The 25,415-nt window shown below is 47.2% G+C and overlaps 1 protein-coding gene across 2 annotated transcripts in view; it reads right to left on the reverse strand.

Moving 5' to 3' along the window:
- Nucleotides 1-25,415, reverse strand: part of traf3ip3 (TRAF3 interacting protein 3) — a 72,647-nt gene that overhangs the window by 18,871 nt on the left and 28,361 nt on the right. For both annotated transcript variants that reach the window (XM_086011256.1, XM_086011257.1), the window contains exons 7-11: nucleotides 24,217-24,288; nucleotides 18,651-18,791; nucleotides 17,932-18,069; nucleotides 15,586-15,730; nucleotides 9,312-9,374 (exon numbers count right to left, since the gene is read on the reverse strand). In XM_086011256.1, coding sequence (XP_085867382.1) covers nucleotides 9,312-9,374; nucleotides 15,586-15,730; nucleotides 17,932-18,069; nucleotides 18,651-18,791; nucleotides 24,217-24,288 — 559 coding nt within the window. The remainder of the gene's footprint in view (nucleotides 1-9,311; nucleotides 9,375-15,585; nucleotides 15,731-17,931; nucleotides 18,070-18,650; nucleotides 18,792-24,216; nucleotides 24,289-25,415) is intronic.

Genomic DNA, 25,415 nt, shown 5'->3' on the forward strand with positions numbered 1-25,415 from the left:
AGAACAGCTGTCAGTGTGCCGGAGGACCTTGATGTGTGGATCCCGAGTGGTAATTCCACCCAAGTTGAAAGACAGAGTGCTCAATGAGCTTCATGAGGATCATCTGGGAGGGGTAAAAATGAAAAGCCTAGCCAGGGCTTATGTGTGGTGGCCGGGAATCGATAAACAAATTGAGGACCTGACCAAGAGCTGCTCAGGATGCCAGAAAGTCCAAAATGCAGCACCACAGGCCCCTCTACATCCATGGGAGTGGCCCTCATCTCCATGGCAACGGGTACACATTGATTTTGCTGGTCTATTTATGGACTCAATGGCCTAGAAATTCACTATGGCCCCGCCAGCTGGCTAGCGCCCAAAAGTTAGCGCTGGGCGGGAAGCCTATAGCGATCGCCAGATATTCATTGTTAGCGCCCCAATTCGGAAGCGGGCGCTATACCAGGGTGTGCCCGCCTCCGCTTGGGGCGCTGACACTGAATATCACCGCTCTTGGCGCCGCTGCGCCAGGCGCTGCGCAGCGGCAGGCTGCGGTACTGCAGGCCTCCTCCTTCTCTTAAGGGGGAGCTGCCTGCAATGGGGAGATCGCCACTGGATAGTGCCGGCAAATGAGCCCGGCACCACGGAGAAGTGCCGGGCTCGCGGAAAGCAGCCGGCAAAGCCGCGGGGTGGGGGGGTGGAGGAGGCCGGGGAAGGAGGTGCGGGCAGGCTGCCGCCGCAAAAGCGGCCGGCCGCACCTTCCGCTTTAAAGCGCCCCACTAAGGCAGCAGGACGGCCCCGTTTTCTGGTCGCTGTTTGCGGCCGCTTCGGAGGAGGCGGCCGCAACTAAATATGGGGATCGGCGCGGTTTCGGGGCGGAACCGGGGCACTGCGCACACCGATGACGTCATCGGTGCCGGCGCAGCGCTAACGGCTACCGCCGCCAATACCGCTGCGCTGAATATCTGCGCAAACTCATTTTTGGCGCAAACTCACCCTTTAGGCGTTAACTGGGCGCAAAGCTGGCAGCGCCTTAATGAATTTCTAGGCCAATGTTTCTAATCGCCGTGGATGCCCATTCGAAATGGCCAGAGGTCATCAAAATGTCCTCCACCACCACGGAGAAAACTATTGCAGTCCTACGGACCATCTTCACCAGGAATGGCTTGCCAGAACAGATTTGCTCCGACAATGGGCCACTGTTTGTGTCCAAGGATTTCTTGTTTGCTTACCGGAATGCGACACATGTGTGGAAACGTACCCCTTATTGGAATACAGTCTGATGAATTAAAATGGTGTCTGGAACCTTTCAGTGTAAATAGAATGGGCACAAAATGGCTTCGTGTAAGGGATGATTGCTTTTAGTTTAGGTGAGACCGGAAAGGAGTACTTCAGCCTTACTTTGCAGACCATGGCAGTTTGCAGAGATGGCAGTTCTGCTCTGAAACAATTTAGATTGTAGAACAATAAAGGTCATGTAATGTCAACTGTCCTTTGATAATCAATTGGTATCTGAGCAGTGCTCAATCACGGTTTGACAACTCAAATTGACCTAGGCTATAGTAAACAAACACCGGCCCTTGAGGTCCGATGGTTAGATCAAAAGACAGATCGTAAAAGAATGGGCTTTGATGTTGTGATAAGATTATAGATAAGTTGTCTTCAAAAGAATGTGATTGAAGGGTAATGTGTTGCTAAGGGAAATTGTGTAGTAACTGATGAATTTGTACTTTTTGAAGTGTATATAACCTGTAACTTTTTGGGAGTCCGTAGCTCTCGCTCCTAGCTGGTATTCCAGACTCAGCTGAGTTCTGGGTAGTCAAGCAGAACCGAGTGCTTCGGCCGATAAAGAATAAAAGACTATTCTTTGAGAAAACAGTGTTCGAGTCAATTATTGTTGAACCAGATTGACGCCTAAAAGAATCCAGATCGTCACATGCAGTCACCAACCAAGCTCCAGCCATAATGTTCTTCAACTGAAGGCTAAGATGTCGCCTGGATTTGCTCAAACCAAACATAAGGCAAGATGTTGAGGATAAGCAATTCCAGCACATCAATGAGAAGCCAACCAGGAGCTTCAAGATAGGGCAACCAGTCTTGGCCCACGACTACCGAACAGAAAAATGGCAGCCAGGAACGATATGCACACAGCAGGGACCACTAATGTACACAGTGGACGTTGGAGAGAGCATCGTGAGATGCCATGCTGACCAGATTCTAGCATCACAGGAACAAGCCAAACCCATACCACGAGCATGTGCACCTGGTAATGAACCCGAAGTACAGATTGCATCTACCTCAGAAGCAGTGGTATTGGAAGCTGACGAACCAACCAATGACAATGAGCCAGAATCGACTCCGCCGCAAGAACAGGATACTCGAGAAAGGCACTATCCAGTCAGGATCAGGAAGCCTCCTCAAAGACTGAACTTATAAATAATTATTTCAGTTGATGTATATAGTACAGAGACAATTGTAATTGTAATTAGTTATTATTTAGTTGTTAAATGAATGTTATGTACTGTTTATCTAAAAGGGGAGGAATTGTTGTGTATGTACCTTTAAGAGAAGAACTGATTTTATACTGCAGTACTGGCAGTGACCACGCCTGTATAAAAAGCCATAGCAGGCTTCTGTACGTCAGTCTTAAGTTTACCCTCTGTTCAGTAAATACCTGTTTTATTGTTCTCCTGCAGTCCGTGTATTATTGATACTCGGACACTACACCGACCACATATCTGCAGCATAACTAAGACTGCCTATTTCCGCCTCCGTAACATCGCCCGTCCCTGCCCTTGCCTCAGCTCATCCGCTGCTGAAACCATCATCCATGCCTTTGTTACCTCTAGGCTCGACTATTCCAACGCACTCCTGGCTGGCCTCCCACGTTCCATCCTACGTAAACTTGAGGTGATCCAAAACTCGGATGCCCGTGTCCTAACTCACATCAATTCCTTTCACCCATCACCCCTGTGCTCGCTGACCTACATTGGCTCCCGGTTAAGCAACGCATCGATTTCAAAATTCTCATCCTTGTTTTCAAATCCCTCCATGGCCTCGCCCCTCCCTATCTCTGTAATCTCCTCCAGCCCCACAACTCCCCGAGATATCTGCGCTCCTCTACTTCTGCCCTCTTGAGCATCCCTGATTATAATCGCTCAACTATTGGTGGCCGTGTCTTCAGTTGCCTAGGCCCTAAGCTCTGGAATTCCCTGCCTAAACCTCTCCGCCTCGCTACCTCTCTTTCCTCCTTTAAGACGCTTCTTAAAACCTACCTCTTTGACCAAGCTTTTGGTCACCTGCCTTAATTTCTCCTTATGTGGATCGGTGTCAATTTTTTTGTCTTATAATACTCCTGTGAAGCGCCTTGGGACGTTTTACTACGTTAAATGCGTGATATAAATACAAGTTGTTGTTGTAGTCAATGCCTCACCTCGGCTGAATTTCAGATCTACTCAAAAACAAATCTGCATTGGTGCACAAAGAGCCATTATTAGTTCTTTCCATAACGTTTGCGGCTCCCTGCGGTGGTGGTCAAGTGACGTTACTGATATACCTATCAATTCCTCCAATAAAAGGCGAAGAGTTACGAAGGTGACTAAAGGTTTTTATTGACTAAATAACAGAGCCCACTCTCGTGGGTGATCCGATCCAAGCAGGAGGAATACCAGCCAGTCGCTCACCTTTATACCTGGCCTGGTGGGTGGAGCCAAGGCGGAGTCGGCAGTGGTCATCCCAGGTATAGCAGTGTGGCAAGAGGCGACCTCGTACCGTGATACAATAGTGGTCAGTGATACAGTTATAACGAACAGTGGTGAACAGTGCTAACTACTAACAGTGATACGATAGTGAACGTGGTTTACCACATTCACCCCTTGTTTAGAATTAAGTCCGGCGGGGTGAAGTGTACTACCAATTCTGGTAGGTCAGTCTGTCCGGAGGCTTCGTAAGCCTCTCCGATCGCCGCAGCGGTGGTGTTGCCTTATCCGGTGCTGGTGCCTTATCCGGTGTTGATGCTGGTGTTTGCGTGGTCGGCGAGGGCTCGTGGGGTTCCGGCATGCCGTCTACCCGGGCTGAGGTTGGGGGGGGTGGTGGCGGTGTTTCCGGATCGGCTGAGGGTGCGAGGTCTCGTAGGGAGACAGTGTCCTCCCGCCCGTCTGGGTACGCCACGTAGGCGTACTGGGGGTTGGCGTGCAGGAGGTTCACCCTTTCGACCAGGGGGTCCGTTTTATGGGCCCTCATGTGTTTCCGCAGCCAGACCGGCCCCGGGGCGGTCAGCCAGGTTGGTAGAGTGGTTCCCGTAGTCGACTTCCTGGGGAAAACGAACATTCGTTCATGGGGGGTGGTGTTAGTGGCCGTGCAAAGTAATGACCGGATGGAGTGCAGCGCTGTCGGGAGGACTTCTTGCCAGCGGGAGGTTGGGAGGCCCTTAGACTTTAAGGCTAAGAGGACGGCCTTCCATACCGTCGCGTTCTCTCTTTCCACCTGACCGTTACCTCTGGGGTTGTAGCTGGTGGTCCTGCTTGCTGCAATACCTCTCTCTAGGAGGTATTGCCGGAGTTCCTCGCTCATGAAGGAGGAGCCCCGGTCGCTGTGTATATAGTTCGGGAACCCGAACAAGGCGAAGAGGGCATTCAGGCACTTAATGACCGTGCTACTGGTCATGTCGGGGCAGGGGAAGGCAAAGGGGAAACGGGAGTACTCATCAACGATGTTGAGGAAGTACACATTACGGTCAGAGGACGGGAGGGGCCCCTTAAAGTCGATGCTCAGGCGCTCGAAGGGGCGGGTGGCCTTGATCAGGCTTGCTCGGTCCGGCCTATAGAAGTGCGGTTTGCACTCCGCACAGGTCTGGCAGTTCCTGGTCATGGTCCTGACCTCCTCGATGGAGTAGGTCAGGTTGCGGGCCTTAATGAAATGGTAGAGTCTGGTGACTCCGGGGTGGCAGAGCTGGTCGTGGAGGGTCTGAAGCCTATCGATATGCGCGCTGGCGCATGTCATTCGTGAAAGGGCATCAGGGGATTCGTTCAGCTTGCCTGGCCGGTACAAGATCTCATAATCGTAGGTGGAGAGCTCGATTCTCCATCTCAAAATCTTGTCATTCTTGATTTTGCCCTTCAGCTTGTTATTAAACATGAAAGCCACCGAACGCTGGTCGGTGAGGAGGGTAAATCGTTTGCCTGCCAGGTAGTGCCTCCAGCGCCGTACTGCCTCCACGATCGCCTGGGCCTCTTTCTCGACCGACGAATGTCGGATCTCGGGGCCCTGTAGGGTCCTTGAGAAGAAGGCCACTGGCCTCCCCTCCTGGTTTATGGTGGCGGCTAAGGCGAAGTCGGATGCGTCGCTCTCCACCTGGAAGGGGATGGACTCGTCCACTGCGTGCATCGTGGCCTTGGCTATGTCTCCCTTAATGAGGGAGAAGGCCGTGCACGCCTCCTCCGTGAGGGGGAAGGAAGTGGCTTTCAGGAGGGGTCTGGCTTTGTCCGCGTAATTGGGTACCCATTGGGCATAGTACGCGAAAAGCCCCAGGGTTCTCCTAAGTGCTTTAGGGCAGTGGGGGAGGGGTAGCTCCATGAGGGGGCGCATTCTTTCTGGGTCGGGGCCGATGATTCTGTTCTCCACTACGCAGCCGAGGATGGCAAGGCGCGTGGTGTTAAACACGCATTTCTCCTTATTGTAGGTGAGGTTCAGCCGTTGGGCCGTACGGAGGAATTTCTCCAGATTCGCGTCATGTTCCTGCCGGTCGCGGCCGCAGACAGTGACGTTATCTAGGTAGGGGAATGTAGCCTGCAGTTCGTTCTGGTCAACCATCTGGTCCATCTCCCTTTGGAAGACCGAGACCCCATTAGTGACACCGATGGGGACCCTAAGGAAGTGGTATAGGCGCCCATTCGCCTCGAAGGCGGTATACTGGCGGTCCTCAGGGTGGATAGGGAGTTGGTGGTAGGCCGACTTCAGGTCGATGGTCGAGAATACTTTATACTGTGCAATCTGATTGACCATGTCAGATATGCGGGGGAGGGGGTATGCGTCCAGCTGGGTATATCTGTTTATGGTCTGGCTGTAGTCGATGACCAGGCGGTTTTTATCGCCGGTCTTTACGACTACGACCTGGGCACGCCAGGGGCTGCTGCTCCCCTCGATAATGCCCTCTTTCAGGAGGCGCCGCACCTCAGAGCTAATGAAGGCTCTGTCCCCGGCGCTATACCGCCTGCTCTTGGTAGCGACGGGTTTGCAGTCAGGGGTAAGGTTAGCAAACAGAGAGGGTGGCGGGACCTTGAGGGTGGAGAGGCTGCAGGTGTTACGCGGTGGGCGGTTTAACGTTTGCTGGTTGTTGACTGTGAGTGGGGGGAGGGGTCCACCGTATGCTAGGGTTACGCTTTGGAGGTGGGATTGGAAGTCCAGCCCTAGTAGGACGGCAGCGCAGAGATGGGGGAGGACGAGGAGTTTAAAGTTTTTATACTCCATGCCCTTAACCGACAGGGTCACGACACAGTAGCCGCTGATGTCCGTGGCGTGGGACCTCGATGCCATCGAGATTCGGCTGCGCGTTGGTAGGACAGAGAGGGAGTAGTGGCTCACCGTGTCTGGGTGGATGAAGCTCTCCGTGCTTCCGCTGTCGAACAGGCAGGTCGTGGCGTGGCCGTTCACTTTGATGTCCATCATTGACTTGGACAGATGGTGCGGGCGGGCTTGGTCCAGGGTGACGGAAGCTAGTGTGTAGCTGAGCGAGTCGTTGTCATCTGCGGGCGAGGCGGTCGGGCGTGGTGAGTAAAATGGCGTCTCCCACGAGGTAGGGCAAAATGACGGAGAAGATGGCTGCCCCCGTAGCTCACATGAGGCACTATTGGGGTCGGTTGCCTTAATCAAAGATGGCCGCCCCCATGACTCATGTGTGGGGATGCTGGCCTCAGTTGCCCTAAACGAAGATGGCCGCCCCCATAGTTCGCATGCGGCACTGCTGGCCTCTGAGGATCCGCTCCTGCAGGCCTTGGAGAAGTGGCCTTTCTTCAGGCAGGTTTTGCATATGGAGTTCTTGGCTGGGCAGCGCGACCTCGGGTGCTTCTCCTGGCCACAAAAAAAACAGCCGGCGGCCCGATCGCGGATGCCCGATGTCGGGGCCGGTGCCGGGGGTGGCGGGGCCGGTCGGGTCCGGGACGCCGACGCAGAGGTAGGTCCCGGGGGCGGCGCTGGGAAGGGTGCTGTGGTAGGGGTCGGGCCCGAGTCCCAGGGTCGCGAGCAGTACCTGGTGAATGCTTCCTGATCTTGGTGGGCCACTTCCAGGGAGATAGCGAGGGCTTCAGCTTTTTCCATGCTGAGGTCTTTAGCTTCCAGCAGTCTTTGCCGTGAGTACTCGGACCGTAGGCCTTTCAGGAATGCGTCGCGGATATTATCTTCAGTATTTTCGGCTGCCGACACCGATTTAAAGTCACAGTTCCTGGCGAGTGCATATAGCGCCTGTGAGAATTCGGCTACTGATTCTCCTGGCTGTTGCGGCCGTGATCTTAGGAGGTGCCTAGCGTACATGTAGTTTACCGGGGTCCGGTACTTCTGTTTCAGCAGGTTGATGGCGGTCTCGTAGGTAGTCATGTCCTCGATGAGAGTGTATACTCTCGGGCTCAGTTGTGCCTGCAGGACACTTAGTTTGGATGCCTGAGGGACGCTGGATTCTCTCAGGTATGATTCGAAGCAGACCAGCCAGTGTTTAAAGTCTGCGGCTGAGTTTGCTGCTCGTGGGTTCAGGTCCAGGTACGGCGGTCTGAGGGCTCGCAGCCAAGCTGGCTGGTGTGGCTGTGCTCCTGGGAGCTGCGCTGGTGGCTCCTCCACCGGTTGTGACTCGTTGTCGGACATCATTAAATTTAGTCAATAAAATTGATATACCTATCAATTCCTCCAATAAAAGGCGAAGAGTTACGAAGGTGACTAAAGGTTTTTATTGACTAAATAACAGAGCCCACTCTCGTGGGTGATCCGATCCAAGCAGGAGGAATACCAGCCAGTCGCTCACCTTTATACCTGGCCTGGTGGGTGGAGCCAAGGCGGAGTCGGCAGTGGTCATCCCAGGTATAGCAGTGTGGCAAGAGGCGACCTCGTACCGTGATACAATAGTGGTCAGTGATACAGTTATAACGAACAGTGGTGAACAGTGCTAACTACTAACAGTGATACGATAGTGAACGTGGTTTACCACAGTTACCGAGCCGGAGGCTTCTCCAACGGCAGCTGCTGTCATCAGGGAGTGGGGGGAGCACTGCAGCGGGAAATTTAAATTGCTGATCTCCCGGGCTGCTAGAGGCAGCGTTCGGAGGTGGAAACTCTGACTCCGGGAAACTCCCGGTCATTCCGGGAGGGTTGGGAACCCTATCCAGACCCCCCCACCCCTAAATATTTATGCGACGGCCTGGGATCGTTCCTTCAGGTCCGTGGCGACAGCTTCCTGCTGCCTGAAACTCCACTCCCGCCCGTAGGACAGCTACTACTTCCCGCCGGGTTAGGGCGGGATACTAGCGGGGCCCAGGCGGACGAGGCCTGGGAGTTTAAGTCTCCTGGGCCTTATGCAGTGGAGGGCCGGACAGATCCCGTGCACCTCGGTTCCCATCCACCTGACTCCTGCTGGGAGTTAAAATCCCGGCTTACGTCTACTGAATTTCGGTAGTATTCTGATGGATTTGCCACAATTTCATCTTGAAAACATCCTATGTTAGTTGAAAGTTTGTGGCGTATATAATCTTCTGAGCATGACATTGAAAAAAGTATTCTGATTGGTTTATAGTGACAATTTAATAAAAAGAATTTCTCTTTAAATTTACACACAGAGGAAAACTCAACAGAACAGGAGGCATTCTCATTCACATCCAATCTAATTCATCAGATCAACCATGTCATACATTTTACATACGAACATACGAATTAGGAGCAGGAGTAGGCCACTCGGTCCCTCGAGCCTGCTCCGCCATTCAATAAGATCATGGCTGATCCGATTACTCCACATTCCCGCCTACCCCCGATAACCTTTCACCCCCTTGCTTACCAAGAACCTAGCTACCTCTGCCTTAAAAATATACAAAGACTCTGCTTCCACCACCCTCTGAGGAAGAGAGTTCCAAAGACTCACGACCCTCTGTGAGAAAAAAATTCTCCTCATCTGTCTTAAATGGGCGACCCCTTTTAAATAAAATAAGGAGGAAACAATATTGTCTATAGTAGGTGTACACACTGTACTGTGTATTTCATGTGGGCTGTGTTTTCTGATTCGGGTCAGTACATGTTGACACATTTTCCATTGTAATACAAGTCTACAGTGGCATCAACACAACAGAAGTGGGTCATGCACTTACCCTGTAGGCTACTGATTGTAGATGCCATCATCCGTTTCTGCTCCTCTGCACTTTGTAGCTTAGCTGGAAAAAAAAGCAATCTACAGTTATTTTCTAGCTCATGATATAGCTGTACTTGGTGAAAGTTTGCAACCCTCTCAGAGGTCAGATAGCACGTAACCCGAGCAGAAACACTGTGGATGTCCCTGTACTATCCGACTGTACGCTTTAACCCTCAGCTTCAGGAGAAAACCCTTGAATAGTGCCGTGAGCAGCAAATTTTCAACTCTACACACTTCTTTCAAATGCCTTCCTCCAGATACAAGTGCTTCTTCCTCATTTGCAGCCATGTACAAGGCAGCTGATTGACTGTGTTAGCTCGGTTGCTGTCCACTCAATATGCAACTGGTATCTGTGCTTTTACTGGAGGGCGGGGGACCTATAGCCCTAAAATATGACCATCCTCCTTTGGTGCTCCCCCTGCAGTAGGACCTCCAACTCTTTAGCATCAAAGAGAGAAGTGTTGTCCCCATGTCTGTGCTGTGCCATTAGGCAATTTTTGTGTCACCACCATAACCTCTCCGTTTACGGGGGCTGCATCCATTTAAGAACTGCTTCCTCACTGTGATGTTGCCCCTATAGATTTTCAGGGCCGCTGACTCACAGCCAGGTTTGTTACAGACCAAACTCTCTGGCCAAGCTTTTCCTGTACCTGTTGCCTACTCAAATTAGGGAGTGGGCCGTAAATCATAGAATTCATGGCGGCTCACCCATTGAGCTACTGGCACAAAGGAACCTGGGCCATGGATCAGCACAGACCCAATTATCCTGTCTAATTTCACAGGTGGGAATGGCCTCCTGGGCAAAGTACCGGAGAGAGATCAGTGTCTAAGAATTCTACTCTTGCACGAATCAGCAGCTCTGCAAATCCATAGGGGTGACTTTGCAGCAGAAGTGCCGGGATGTGTCCGCCTGGAGCTTTTGGCTAGGTGGAAATTCTCTGATTTCCACATCAGCAGTGGGCATCCACGCCACTAAGACTGCATCTTATGTGCCTAACAGATCACAGAAAGTTAACATGCCAGTACATCCAGCAATTAGTAAAGCAAATGGTATGTTAAGCCTTTATTACAAATGGATTGGGATATAAGAGTAAAGAAGTCTTACGGCTTCGGTGAAACCACACCTGGAGTACTGTGTACAGTTTTGGTCTCCTTAGCAAAGGAAGGATATACTTGCCTTAGAGGGAGTGCAACGAAGGTTCACTAGACTGATTCCTGGTATGAGGAGATTGTTCTATGAGGACAGATTGAGTAGACTAGGCCTATATTCCCTAGAATTTAGAAGAATGAGAGGTGATCTCATTGAAACATTTAAATTTCTTAAGGGGCTTGACCGGGTAGATTCTGGGAGGATGTTTCCCCTGGCTTGGGAGTCTAAACCTAGGGGTCACAATCTCAGAATAAGGGGTCAGCCATTTAGAGCAGGCTCAATGGGCTGAATGGCCTACTCCTGCTCCTATTTCTTATGTTCTCAGAGGGTCTGATGCCAGGGTCCAGGACCTGGGCGCCTAGGTGAGCCAGCAGACCTGCACGCCAGCTTTCACTGGGCATACCAGCTGCTGCTGCTTCTCCAGGCCAGGAGCAAGGAGGTCCCCTCTCCCGACCACACCTCTTCTGCCACGTGTGACCTTGTTTGAGGTGGGCCGAAGCTCCACAAAAGCTGGCGGTGATACGGTGGGACCAAGGCCTAAGACCTTGCTTTTCTGCCATGCTCATGGCAGGAGTGCACCAGAAGGGCTGCAGACTTTCATCTCCAGTGCCTTTAGGAAGGGAGGGAAGAAAACTGGAGGGACAAACAATGTCTGAAATGAACTTTCCCTGCACTAGTAGTATTGTGTTTCAACGGTTGCAAAATTAAACTATAAACAAACTGGACTATCACCAGGCCACAAAGAGGCTGCTCCGTCACTGTCGCCTTCTGTTCCTCCACATTTTATGCTGAGTCGTCACACTAATGTGTAGTAGTTTGGATGCAAATCGATACAACAGCAGAGTCAGGTCATTGATCTGAATCCCGAGTGCATTTAAGTTAAAAAGTATGAGATCCACCTCCAGGGCGTAGTCTCACACCACTTGGGCTCCCCACTGAATGACATATAACGCCATACCTGTTGCAAAGCCAAGTTTAAAATGTGCCATTTACGCTTCATCTAGTGCCATCTTTTGTTTCTTAACTTGTTTCTTATCATCTCCTTTTGCCTTGCACCATCTCTTAATCTCTCTTAATGTCTCTTAATCTCTCCTGCCTTCCATCCTATCACAGACCTTCCCTTTTGTTCTTTCCTCCCCTCCCCCCTTTCCCTGCCCCTGCACTTGCTTAAAAACCTGTTCCATCTCCAGCTTTTTCCAGTTCTGATGAAGGGTCATCGACCTGAAACGTTAACTCTGTTTCTCTCTCCACAGATGCTGCCTGACCTGCTGAGTATTTCCAGCATTTTCCGTTTTTATTTAAAATGTTCCCAAGTGGTTCATCAGACAGGTGGAAATTTTAATCTTTCTCGTGTTATGAAAGAGCAGATCGTCCCCGCCCACATTAACATTAAAATTTAAGCAGCTGGCGAGTAGAGGTACTGATCTCAGGTTGGATAACAACACTCTCTGCTTTTAATGCTCTTTGAGTCCCTGCTGCAGTCTGTGTCTGTCTACTTGTGTCACTGTCTGTCTTGATCTCGCTCTGTCTCTTCACCTTTGTTTAGCTATTTTTATCTGCCTATTTCTCCCCTTTCTCTGTATGTAAAAGTAATTCCAGATGTCTGCACTTTGTTACTTTCTGTTGTACACACCATGTCTACAATTTCATGCTCTTTCAACACTGTCTTGCTACATGCCAGAAATGAACTAAATATCTTGCTCACAATCAGATCACCAACAGGCACATTAGTTCATTTGTTCCCATTCCCACTGCTACTGGTGCACTATTTATGTACAAAACTCTACTCTTTATTCTGGTACTAACTCACAAAAATAAATTCCAGGCTCTTATGGCAACATTGAGGTACGTTTACCAGCCAATGCTTTATTTAATACTGAACTTGCTTGACACTATTGTAGACACAATGATACACTACCAAGGGCAGCTCTGCATTACTGAAAGTGATCAGAGTCCTTCCCAATGCTTAATGCCTTCATCTCAAACCCCTCTCTCTATTCTTTCAGTTTACTCAACCCATTTTGTTATAAACAGCAGAAGGTGGAATTTCAGACAAGTACTCATGCCAGCGTATGTAATAATTTCAAGGCCCAAAGATTATTTTTTTATAAACAATATTTTGCACGTAATTTTAAAAGATGGGGTGGGGGGGAATGTTATTTTGGCCGAATACTTTAGGTGCTAAAGAGATAAAGAGGTGGCCAAGATGGGGTCTTAAGCTGAAACGCCCATTTAGTGCAAGATACCATCTTGGCAAAGGAGTTGAAGCGCGTGCTAGGAATGGCCGCCTGGAGGATGGTTAAGATGCCGATTGCCACTTAAATTGCCTGCTGGCGCTCATTAAGGAGGCTGCGCGGCACTTTGGTGGCTAGCGCTTGTTCTAACGCCCTCTCCTGTCAGCAACAAGCTGATTGGGAGTAAACTAGGCAATGCTGAGGATTTTGAGCGCTACTTAAAGGTATATAACCTTTTACTGTTCACTTGTTGCTGGAGGTTTGAAGAGAACTTTTGAAACACATTGGGAGACTTTCTGGGACACTTTGCCAAGACTTCACCAACACTATCAATATTTATTCCAAAAATTCTCTGAATACTTCACCTAAAAGCAGTAAGTGCTGTGCTACTCTACCTTATTGGACACCTTATAGGTGTCACCAGGAGAAAGGTGCTTGGTCAGTGGCATCATTCTAGGGGTCCCCTTTGGTCTACAGGAGGAATGGGGGGATGACATGCGGCCAGGCAGAGCAGCACCAGCTGCTGCAGGAGAGGGGGACAGGAGGGACAGGAGGGTCAGGTGGACTCCTTCCCCCCTGCAGGTACAGGACAGCCCTCCTCCTCTGGACCTCCTCCACCAGGACCTCCAGCGCCGCATCCAAGAACCTGTGCGCCAATCACTCAGTCCCTGAGCCATCCTGCAATGTGTCGCTGTGTATCAGCAGAAGCACTCCCCACCTTTAGTGGACGTGAATGCGAGGAGCCCACGAAAATTGCGTCTAATCAGCGTTTGAGTGCTAAACCGGCAAGTGTCTGTTTAGTGCCTCCAGGCAAAGTTCAAATTATGGTAATCAGCAATTACAACCAAAATTGTGTGTTCAATTCAGACTTTCAAACAGGCGTGTCTTATTAGCACTGCACTCATTTAGTGCCTGTTTTCACCCTTTCACCAAAATAAACCCCAGCATCTATTTTCAGTTGTGCATGAGAACTTATAAAAATGTTCACAAGTTTAAGAAGGATGTTATTTAAGTAATTCTGCATTTATGCTATGAAATTGCTTCAGATTTCTTCTATACTGCAAGCTACAACTGCCATCAGTGCACCCAGTATTAAGTCGGACCAATAGGGGCCTTTGTTCTAATAAGCCACTTTCAAATATGACGTATACGGTGCATGTGTCCCAGCTACCGACCCTTCAGATTAAAAAAACACATTCAGAGATCACACATAAATAGGAAATGCTGGTTTCACTGCCCTTGGTCAGCTACTTGCTCCTCCCACGTGACCACAATGAGGCTGAAAATAACACTGAATATTTTTTAAAAGCATCAAATACAGGAAGTTCATTCTGCAGATTTATTTTTAATTATTGGTAAGTGATTCCGTTTTCTACATTTCTTTATAAGTTATTTTGAACACAACAGATCTGACCTGCAGAGACCTATAGCACGAGACTTGAGAGTTTCTCTCCAGTCTGTTCTATTCAATCAGCAACCCATGTTTTACTGTTTAGAATCTGTTGGCTTGCTGTGTAAAACTTTCTATGAAGACATTTTGTGACTTGTCTTTATCAGATTGAGTGCCAGCTTGGCTTAGGTGGTAGGACTTTTGCTTCTAAAGCCAAATGCCAGGACTTGAGCTCATATAGTACAGTACAGAGGGAGTGCTGCACTGTTGAAGGTGCTGTCCTTCAGATAAGATATTAAACCAAGACCTCATCTCTCTATTCAGCTGGATGTTAAAGATTTATTTGAAGAAGAGTGGGGAGGTCTCCTCGTGGCCTTGTAGAATGTTGTACAAGTTCAACATAGGGGTCTGGATTGTCAGCAATCCACCCTCCCCCTCCCCCACTGCTGTTTCACAGATCTATGGTGCAAGGAGCCAGAAAATTGCTCCAGACTGCTCTGTGTCCTCCACTTCCAACCACTTTCTCAAAGGCAGCCCAGGGAATAATACAGTCTCACCCATTTGTGGGCGGGAACATGCAAATAACATTAGAATTACGGGCCATGTTTTGGATCGCTTTCCCTGATTGATGGCCAGCCGCCAGGGCCATCAACTAGACTCAGACACCAGCATTTCGAGGGACAAAGAAGATGATGTCAACATCGAGAGCTGAAGAAATTTATGATTTTAATTTTTTTTTAAACTTTTTAACTGGCAGCCTCTCTAGGCGGCATGGCCCTCCGTGATCTACCGCTACAGATTCCTGCCTCAATTCCGGTGGGATTCTCCAGCGGAGCTCAATGAAGGCTGCTTCTAGCTTGCAAATGGCCCCGGGGATCATTGGGTTGAAGTCCTGCTCTGCAAGAACTGTGCTCCAAAGTCCAGGCTAAAATAGTTAATATTCCTGTGAAGCGCCTTGGGACATTTTATTACATTAAAGGCACTATATAAATGCAAGTTGTTGTTGCTGTTATTGTTGAGTGATGCAACATGGGGCTACCAAAATTCAATTTTTTTCTGTCTATACAGGATGGATTTTGACTTGAGACAATTTTAAGACAAGAAAATTAAGATGTTCAGACATCCAGATATTGGGAGATTGAAATGTTTGATTATTTTGTTTTAAGTTCAGGAGACCTGAATTCAATGTGAAAGATTAGATATATCACAGTACATCAGGCTGACTAGATTATAGCAGCTTTTCCACAAGTATTTTTGGCAGTGAGTAACACAGTTATGCCACTTATTGTTGACAGTTCCAGTTTGTTTCTGGGCCAAATTTTCAGATAAAAGCACTTTGTTGCATTATTGTTTCCCAATTAAATATACAGTATTTAATTGTAAATCACATAAAATTATTAACTGCTAAACAAATGCCAACTCCCTCCCTCCCTGGCCCTTGCCCAGATGGAAGCAATACCTTTGCTGGTTAGAAGCTGCTCTTGTTTGAGTTCATTATCTTCTTTTAATACATCAATTTGATCCAAGAGTTTCTGTGTCTCACTTTCTACAACTTCCAACTTGGTCTGTAAATTTCTGAGCACCACATCCTCATTTTCTGCTCTCTGAAAAAAGAGGGGATAAAAGGTTGGAAGCAAAAAGCACAAGAGTGACAGAAAGAGGGTAAAAAATAAACTGTTAAAGGTGGGCCAACATTTTTATTGATATATAAAATATATATAATACATATATATAAAGTATCTCATTAATTTAAATGATTGAGCACTTCCTTTTGTTACCTCAATTTCCAAATACTTTCCTTTTCAATATGTCAGCTGCTTTGCATTTTCAACCAACAGAACAGAGACCAATCTGCTCCAAAACCCACTGACCCTCATTAAAACAATCCATTGTGAACAGTACACCATCTATAACCAGCCAGTACATGGGATACATCAACTGTACTCAGCCAGTGTATTGGATACTCCCTCTTAACCAACTAGTGTGTGGAATACCCACTCTGAAGCCAACTAATGTATGGAATACTCTCTCTGTAACCTGCCAGTTTGTGGGGTACCTCCTCCGTAACAAACCAATTGTATGGATTGCTGTCTCTGTAACCAACCAATGTAGGATACTCTCTCTGTAACCAGTCAATGTGTGAGTTACTCTCTCTGTTACCAGCCAATAGGTGCAGAGAGTCATCAAGAGGCAGCTCTACTTTCTAAGTTCCCTCTCTCCCTTATAGGATACCCATGGCTTTGCTTGTCCTATCCCCTACATCTTCAGTTGAGGAACTGACAATGAAGAGAGACTCAAGTATATATGTGACTCTCTAATCCCACTGTTACCTAGTACAACCCCCCCAACCTAGTGTACCTGGTTGCATAATACTGAACTATTTTATGAGAAAAAAGACAAGTCAAATTGTTGCACATTCTTGGACAAAAGCAGGAAGAGCATCCCCAGATGTGGGATGATGTGCTTCATTCATATCTGAATCAATATGATTATTAATCTATTTTCTCTTATTTAATGAGTTCCCAACCAAAAATTAGTCAGTCTGCAGAAGGAGGGGCTGCATGCACATCCTGGTGGTCTGGTTCTGAGGGGTATTCGCGGAGGACTGGGACTGGGTGTCTACCTAGCCACCCGAGTCAGAGTCCCCTCAGCATGCTACAGAGACATAAGGGGAATCACTCTGCAACCTGAGATTTTTTTTATAAACTCATTATTAGATCATTCCAATTAAAAGATTGAGAACTGTCTTGATTTTCCTCTGGGCTGGTTTCACCGCCAAAGGTGGGTTGGGGTGACACTTCCACCACTGCCCCGGCCTCAACGTGACCCCGGCCCATTTACCTGGGTCGGAAGTCATTACGTATGCAGTGCGGGCTCCTGGGAGGCAAGTCTGTTATACGGCAGGAACCCACTGCTGCTAGTAAGGGAAATACAGCAATGCTGCAGCGAGACACTCGCTATATCACCAAAGGAGGGAGGACCCAAGATGAAAGGGGGAAGGCAACCCTGGAAGATTACATGTTAACTTACCTCAAGTGGTTTGGAAGAGCCAAAATAGCAGAACCAACCAGGAGGTAGACATAGAAGAGGGAGAGATGGTCAGTAACAGGTCCTCTCATTCATTCTCTTTCATTGATACCCTTCCTGCTGCTGCCCACTTCTGGTCTTACCTGGGAAGGCAGGGAAACTGGCCTGTTTTTCTAGCCCCAGCATCGTTTAAGTAGAGTGGGGTGGGGTGGGGTGGCAAAGGGACAAGTGGCCAAGATCCCAGGTGGGAGCTTTCAGTTAGGTTCGGAAACTGAAACAACTCCACAATCCCTGCTACCACCGTACTACATTGGACACCAGGGCTAGTTTGTGCTGAAACAGCTATTTAAGCTGCTCCAGCTTGAACTTTTACATTGTGTTATTCTTAGATTTTCTCCCTTTCCCCTTTAACGGTATACCCTTGCTAAGGGGATGAGTAAGATGCAACTAGGTTCCTGGCTCCTAGGTTGGTAACCAGCTGTTAAGAGGTGCATGGGAGTGACTTAACCTCTGACTTCCTTCCCACTCTGTGGTCTTGACTTCCACTCAGGACCTCGCCTCATTGCCATAGTTGAGGCCGCAAACCCAATGGTAGGGCAGCCACGGACGTGCAGCAACAGCAAATCACTGCATGGCATAGAACTTCTCCGCTTCATCAGGCAGTGCAATTTTATTACTTTTAATGTGTGTCCTTGTTTAAAAAAAATCTAACTAATGCTATAAGCATACTTACACTTTTAAAATAAATGAGTCAATGTGCGTTATGGCACTAAATTACCTGCAGTTTGCTCTGGACTATGTGTAGTTGATCTGTGGTCTCCAAGTGTTTGGTTGTCAGTTCAGCACAATCTGCCAGCGCTCTGTTATACGACTCTCTCCAGTGAGCACACTCCTGCTCTGTTACACTCAGTGATCTCTGCAAACACAAACATGTAGGATTTATGCATCTTCACAAATCGACTGTATTAAAGAGACATCACAGGGGATGATTTGTTAAGTGTTGATAAATTCTGTCTCTCTTCACTACAGGACGACCTTGTTACTCTCTCCTCTTGCACCTTGCTGACTTGAAGATGTGGAAGAGCCAATCGAACATCTTGTCCTGTACCAATAAACTGACTACAAATCTTTAGGTTTTATTTAACTTTTGCATTAATTAAAATGATCTGATAATTAAATAGCAGGAGAATCATTGAACTATGTACGACGTTAACTGAACTAACACACAGTAGCAGGATATCTTTCATAAAGAAAACCATTTCAGACCACAACTATGGCAAATCCAATTTTACACTCTGCTCAGACCTGTTCGAGGTTGATTTAGAAATGTAAGCTATTTTGATATTTCCCACTCTTTAAAATAGACGCAGTTCCATGTATTAGCTTGTGGCCTGCCTCGCTCTTTTAGATCATAACTCTCACTCCAGGCGTTTCCCCTGTGTTGACAGCTATGACTGAGCTCGCAGCTGCTCCGAACTTTGCCTTTCTGCCTCTTACCTGGACATTGGCCAAAGTTTCTTCAGCGGCAGTTTTCTCCTTGATTGCCCTCTGGAGTGATTCCTTAGCAATGAGCTCATACTTGAGTTTCTGCTCCTGCATGTCAATCATGCTTTCCTTCACACTGTCTCGCGAGTGATTCTATGGGCAAAACAACATAGGCTGGTATTTACCAGCTGTTTCACACAACACACTCTGAAGGTCAGTATTAACGATCGGAGAGGGTTTATGTGTCTATAATTGGACAGCTGTGCAGAATTATAGGTAACTTCAGTAGCTTACTATTAAATATTCAAGTCTATTCATTTATTTGTCATTCTCTGGATCTGTATGTTAATTTCCCTTTGATCATAAAGAAAGGGAAGATAACTGCACGGATCAGGGAGTCACCCTCTGCAGAGTTTTTTTTTCTTTTCTGCTGCAACTTTGAAACTTAATTACTTAAAAATATTTGGTACAAAATGTTGTTATGCGGACAATTATTAAATGGCTGATTTAATTACTTAGGGCAAAAAATTGCGTTGATTTGCGCCTCTCGTTAGCCCCCCCCGGGCACTAACGGGGAGCAAGTCCCCTAGCACCCGGGCGCAGCGCCGCTAATGCCTCCTGCAAAATTCAGCGGGAGGTTAGCGACAGTGGTAGCCGGTAACGCCCCGCAGTGCTGCGCCGCCGGCAATGACGTCATTGCGTGCGCGCAGCGCCCCGCGCGTGCCACTGCCACAAACTTCGGTTGCGCCCCCTGACCTATCGCCGGACGATATGTCTGACAGGGAAGTTTATAAAGTTGCCAGAAAAAGCGGTTAGCCTGAGGATAGGGATCTTTTTAGAAATCAGCAAAGGGGGACCAAGAAATTGATAAAGAAAGGGAAAATGGAATATGAGCACAAACTAGTGAAAAATATAAAAACGGATTGTAAAAGCTTCTATAGGTATGTGAAAAGGAAAAGACTGGTGAAGGTAAATGTAGGTCCTTTACAGTCAGAGACGGGAGAATTTATAATGGGGAATGAGGAAATGGCCTGGAAATTAAATAAATACTTTGTTTCTGTCTTCACGGAGGAAGGCACAAAAAACCTCCCAGAAATACGAGAAAACCAAGGGTGTGGCGAGAATGAGGAATTTAATGAAATTATTAGTAGCAAAAAAACAGTACAGGAAACTTCGCGATATCCGGCACCGACGGGACCGAGCTGCTGCCGTTCTATCAAAACTTCCGGATAGACCAGCACTAATGTTGTCAGATACGGAGGTTTTCATCTCCGTATCTGACAACAAACACTGTTGCTTAGCAACAGCTTGTAAACACTCGGCCCGTACCTTGGAAGCGTCTCTGAAGCTGTTGCTAAGCTACAGAGACGCTTTCCAGAGCCTGGCTGTTAAAAAAATGCTAGGAGAAGAAAAAAAACCTAACCAAAACGGCTGCTGATTTCTGCCGTTAGATCGAAGTTTCTGGACATACAACCTCCGGATAAACCAAAGTTTCCTGTACTAGCAAAATTAATGGGACTAAAAGTCGATAAATCCCAAGGACTGGATGACCTACATCCTAGGGTTTTGAAAGAGATGGCCATTGGGATAGTGGACGCATTGGTTGTCATCTTCCAAAATTCTATAGATCCTGGAACGGTTCCTGCAGATTGGAGGATAGCAAATGTAACCCCACTATTTAAGAAAGGAGGGAGAGAGAAAATGGGGAACTACAGACCTGTTAGCCTCACATCAGTAGTTGGGAAAATGCTGGAATCTATTATAAAGGATGCAATAACTGGGCACTTAGAAACTAATAGTAAGATTGGGCAGAGTCAACATGGATTTATGAAAGGGAAGTCCTGTTTGACAAACCTATTGGAGTTCTTTGAGGATGTAACTAGTGGAGTAGACAAAGGGGAACCTGTAGATGTGGTGTATGTGAATTTTCAGAAGGCCTTCGATAAGGTCCCACACAAGAGGTTGGTGAACAAAATTAGGGCACATGGAATTGGGGGTAATATACTAGCAAGGATTGAGAATTGGTTAACAGACAGAAAACAAAGAGTAGGGATAAACGGGTCTTTTTCAGGATGGCAGACTGTGACTAGTGGGGTACCGCAAGGATCGGTGCTTGGGCCCCAGCTATTCACAATCTATATCAATGATTTGGATGAGGGGACTAAATGTAACATTTCCAAATTTGCTGATGATACAAAGCTAGGTGGCAGTGTCAGTTGTGAAGAGGTTGTGAAGAAGCTTCAGGGGGATCTCAACAGGCTCAGTGTGTGGGCGAGAACATGGCAGATGGAATATAATGTGGATAAATGTGAAGTTATCCACTTTGGTAGAAAAAACAGAAAGGTAGAGTATTTCCTAAATGGTGAAAGATTGGGGAATGCAGATGCTCAATTGGACCTGGGTGTCCTTGTACATGAGTCACAAAGTGAATGTGCAGGTGCAGCAAGCCATTAGGAAGGCAAATGGTATGCTGGTCTTCATTACAAGAGGATTTGAGTACAGGACTAAAGAAGTCTTACTCCAATTATATAGGGCCTTGGTGAGACCACACTTGGAGTACTGTGTACAATTTTGGTCTCCTCACCTAAGGAAGGATATACTTGCCATAGAGGGAGTGCAACGAAGGTTCACGAAATTGATCCCTGGGATGGCGGGACTGTCGTATGAGAAGAGAGTGAGTAAACTAGGCCTACATTCTCTTGAATTCAGAAGAATGAGAGAGGATCTCATTGAAGCATACAAAATTATTACAGGGCTTGATAGGGTGGATGCTGGGAGAATGTTTCCCTTGGCTGGGGAGTCTAGACCAGGGGCCACAGCCTCAGGATAAAGGGTAAGCCATTCATGAATGAGATCAGAAGAAATTTCTAAACACAGAGGGTGGTGAATCTTTGGAATTCTCTACCCCAGAGGGCTGTGGAGGCTCAGTCGTTGGGTATATTCAAAACAGAAGCCGATAGATTTCTGACTAGTAAGGGCATCAAAGGATATGGCGATAGGGCTGGTGAATGAAGTTGAGGCAGAAGATCAGCCATGATCTCATTGAATGGGGGAGCAGGCTCGAAGGGCCGAATGGCCTACTCCTGCTCCTATTTCTTATGTTCTTATGTTCTTAGAGGGGCATTTTTGCAGTGGCGGCGCCGCTAGTAAAAGGTGCAGGTTTAGGGTGGCCATTTTATTTTGGCCAACTGCCAGCACCTGCCCCTTCCCCTTTTTTTCCAACGTTAGCACCCCAAAAGGGGCGACACCCAATTTTTCCCACTTAATCTGTTACAACTTGTATTAGAATACACTGCCCTAGAATGAAATTTTGTTAAGAAGTCCTACATTAAATAATAGAATGTAATAAAGAATAAATAAGTAATGATTTACAAATCACGGGGGTAAATTTAACCCCAAGCAGATTTCTGGTGGGCAGCGGGGGGTGGGGCAAGTGCAAAATGCACTCAATGGCCTAAGTTTCAGGTCTGAGGTGTTTTAACTCCCAGACTGCATTTAAATACCGCCGGTTCACTTTCCACCCACAACGGGCGGGAAAAGGCAAAAAACAGTGAAAAAAAACCATAGGCCAATTTAGACAAAAATTGTACCTCCTGCCATCTAACCTTTCATCATATTTGTTGTAAAGCATTCCATATTCTAACAAACCTCCGTGAAAATAATTAATTTAACTTCCCCCTTCATTCTTCCAGTTTATCAGATAATCCTGAGTTTATGCCCCCTTGTTACTGATTCACCAACCAATGGAAACAATCTTTCACTATTTACGCTCTCAAAACTTTTCATAGTTTTGAAAACCCTCATTAGTTCCCTCCAACCTTCTGTGTTCCAGTGAAGAAATAGCCCTGGTGTTTCGAGCCTTTTATAAGTTTTTTCATGGTATCATTGCAGTGAATTTTCACTGTACTCTTTTAGTGGCTCTAATATCCTTCCTACAATGGGTGCCCAACTCCAACTTTGACCTAAATAATGTCTTGCACACGTTCAATATTACTTCTTTGCTTTTATATCCATTGCCCCCTGTATAAAACCCACAATTTACCATTTACCCTTTTATGGCCTTTTCTACCTGTACACCCACGTTTAAAGATTTATGTATCAACAACAACAACAACTTGCATTTCTATAGCGCCTTAAAATGTAGTAAAACATCCCAAGGCGCGTCACAGGAGCGTTATCAAACAAAATTTGACACCGAGCCACCTAAAGAGATATTAGGACAAATGACCAAAAGCTTGGTCAAAGAGGTAAGTTTAAAGGAGTGTCTTAAAGGAGGAGAGAGAGGGAGAGAAGTGGAGAGGTTTAGGGAGGGAAATCGAGAGCTTAGGGCCTAGGCAGCTGAAAGTACGGCCGCCAATGGTGAAGCGATTAAAATAGGGGATGTGCAAGGGGCCAGAATTGAAGGAGCACAGAGATCTCAGAGAGTTGTAGTGCTGGAGGAGGTTACAGAGATCTCAGAGAGTTGTAGTGCTGGAGGAGGTTACAGAGATCTCAGAGAGTTGTAGTGCTGGAGGAGGTTACGGAGATCTCAGAGAGTTGTAGTGCTGGAGGAGGTTACAGAGATCTCAGAGAGTTGTAGTGCTGGAGGAGGTTACAGAGATCTCAGGGAGTTGTAGTGCTGGAGGAGATTACAGAGATGGAGCAAGGATTAGAATCCAGACTGGGAACCAGTGAAGGTCAGCGAGCACTGGGGTGATGGGTGAACGGGACTTGGTGCGAGTTAGGATAAGGACAGCAGAGTTTTGGATAAGCTCAAATTTAAGGAGGGTGAAGATGGGAGGCCAGCCATGCATTGGAATAGTCAAGTCTAGAGGTAACAAAGACATGGATGAGGGTTTCAGCAGCAGATGAGCTGAGGCAGGGTCGGAGTGGGGCAATGTTACGGAGGTGGACGTAGGTGATCTTGGTAATGGAGCGGATATGTGGTCGGAAACTCATCTCGGGGTCAAATACAACACCAAGGTTGTGAACAGTCTGGTTCAGCCTCAGACATTGGCAGGGAGAGGGATGGAGTTGGTGGCCAGGGAACGGAGTTTCTGCCGGGGACCGAAGACAATGGCTTTGGTCTTCTTAATATTTAGTTGGAGGAAATTTTTGCTCGTCGGACAAGCAGTCAGACAATTTAGAGACAGTGGAGGGGTCGAGAGAGGCAGTGGTGAGGTAGAGCTGGGTGCCGTCAGCGTACATGTGGAATCTGACGTTGTATTTTCGGATGATGTTGCCAAGGGGCAGCATGTAGATGAGAAATAGGAGGGTCCAAGGATAAATTGTTGGGGGACTCCAGAGGTGACGGTGCGGGAGCGACATTCCTAGATCCCTCTGTTCCTCCGCTCTGTTAAGAATCTGACTGTTTAGAATACATTTCCTTTCACTGCTCTTTTTATGAATAAGTAATACCTCACATTTTTCCCCGTTAAATTGCATTCATTAATAACATCACACTGTGCAACTTCAAAGCTTTAATCTTAATGGTATTTTTTCTTCTAAACATACATTAAAGACATTTTTAACTCAACAATTTGTAGGAATTAGCTCAGTTAAGAATTTATTTCTCTAAATATGTCTTTTTTTCTGTTACCTGTGCCCAGGTGTGTAACTGAATCTCAAGTGACTGCAGTTTACAACGCAGTGAGTCATCATCCAATTGCACCTAAAACACCAGAAATAAAGATTCAACTCAGAGTCAACAGCAGATAAGAATAGTTCATATGATGCAGGGCTATAATGCGTTCATCCTTAGAAAATTAACATTAGCTGTAGGCAGGTGAGGGCCTTATTTAAATTTTAAAGTCACGCCCAATGACGTTATCGCCGTTGCGACGGCATTTTAACTCCCACATTCGGGAGGCCTGTACGGAGCCAACCCTGATACTTCAACCATGGCGGGAGTCCGTGGAGCATCCAGAAGAGGCCGAAGTAAGTTTGAAAGAATAACTTTTATGTCGAATCCTTGTGGTCCAGGAGGAGCAGGAGTGTTCCTTCTGCACCCCCACCCCGCCCACCCCAAGGATAACGTGGGCCATTTTGAGTTATCAGCTTTTTCCTACATTAAAACAGTGACTACACATTCAAAAGTACTTAACTGGCTGTAAAGCGCTTTGGGATGTCCAGTGGTCATGAAAGGCGCTGTATAAATGTAAGTCTTTCTTTCTTTTGGAGGGGCATCACCTCTATTGAAGCTGTTGGTCAGCTTCTGCTAGTTTTCTAGGTTACCCTATATCTGCCCGCCATCTCGGTTATGGAACTGTGTTGTGTGAGAAAATGTAAAGAAAAATGGGAGGGAGGAGGGGATGGAACCTAAATAAGACAACTCCAAAGATTAGCCTGCTTTATTATATCTCCCTGTGCCGTGCGATGTCAACACAGGCTATCCTGAGATTGAATTGGAGCATGGAAAGAGTATTTAATGCTACTGTAATATATAAAGCATTGCCACAGGAAATAATATTATGAGGCTATTGATGTAAATTGTACCTTTTCTATTTAACACAGGGAGTGAAGGGTTATGGGGAATGGGCAGGGAAGTGGCTTTGAGCCCAAGATCAGCCATGATCTTATTAAATGGTGAAGCAGGCTCGAGGGACCGAGTGGCCTACTCCTGCTCCTATTTCTTATCTTATTAGGGTGGGATGCCTGGGGTGACCTCTGGACCTTAGTAGTTAAAGTGTCACCACCCTACTGCACCCATCTTGCTATTAAAATGTTATCTATAGCTATATTTACTGTAAAACGCAACACAAATGAAGCTCGTAGGTGTTGTGGAATAATTGTACAGCA

The sequence above is a fragment of the Somniosus microcephalus genome, chromosome 18 (assembly GCF_052327205.1).
Source record: "Somniosus microcephalus isolate GS21.2 chromosome 18, FLI_Smic_1.0, whole genome shotgun sequence".
NCBI classification, from domain to species: domain Eukaryota; kingdom Metazoa; phylum Chordata; class Chondrichthyes; order Squaliformes; family Somniosidae; genus Somniosus; species Somniosus microcephalus.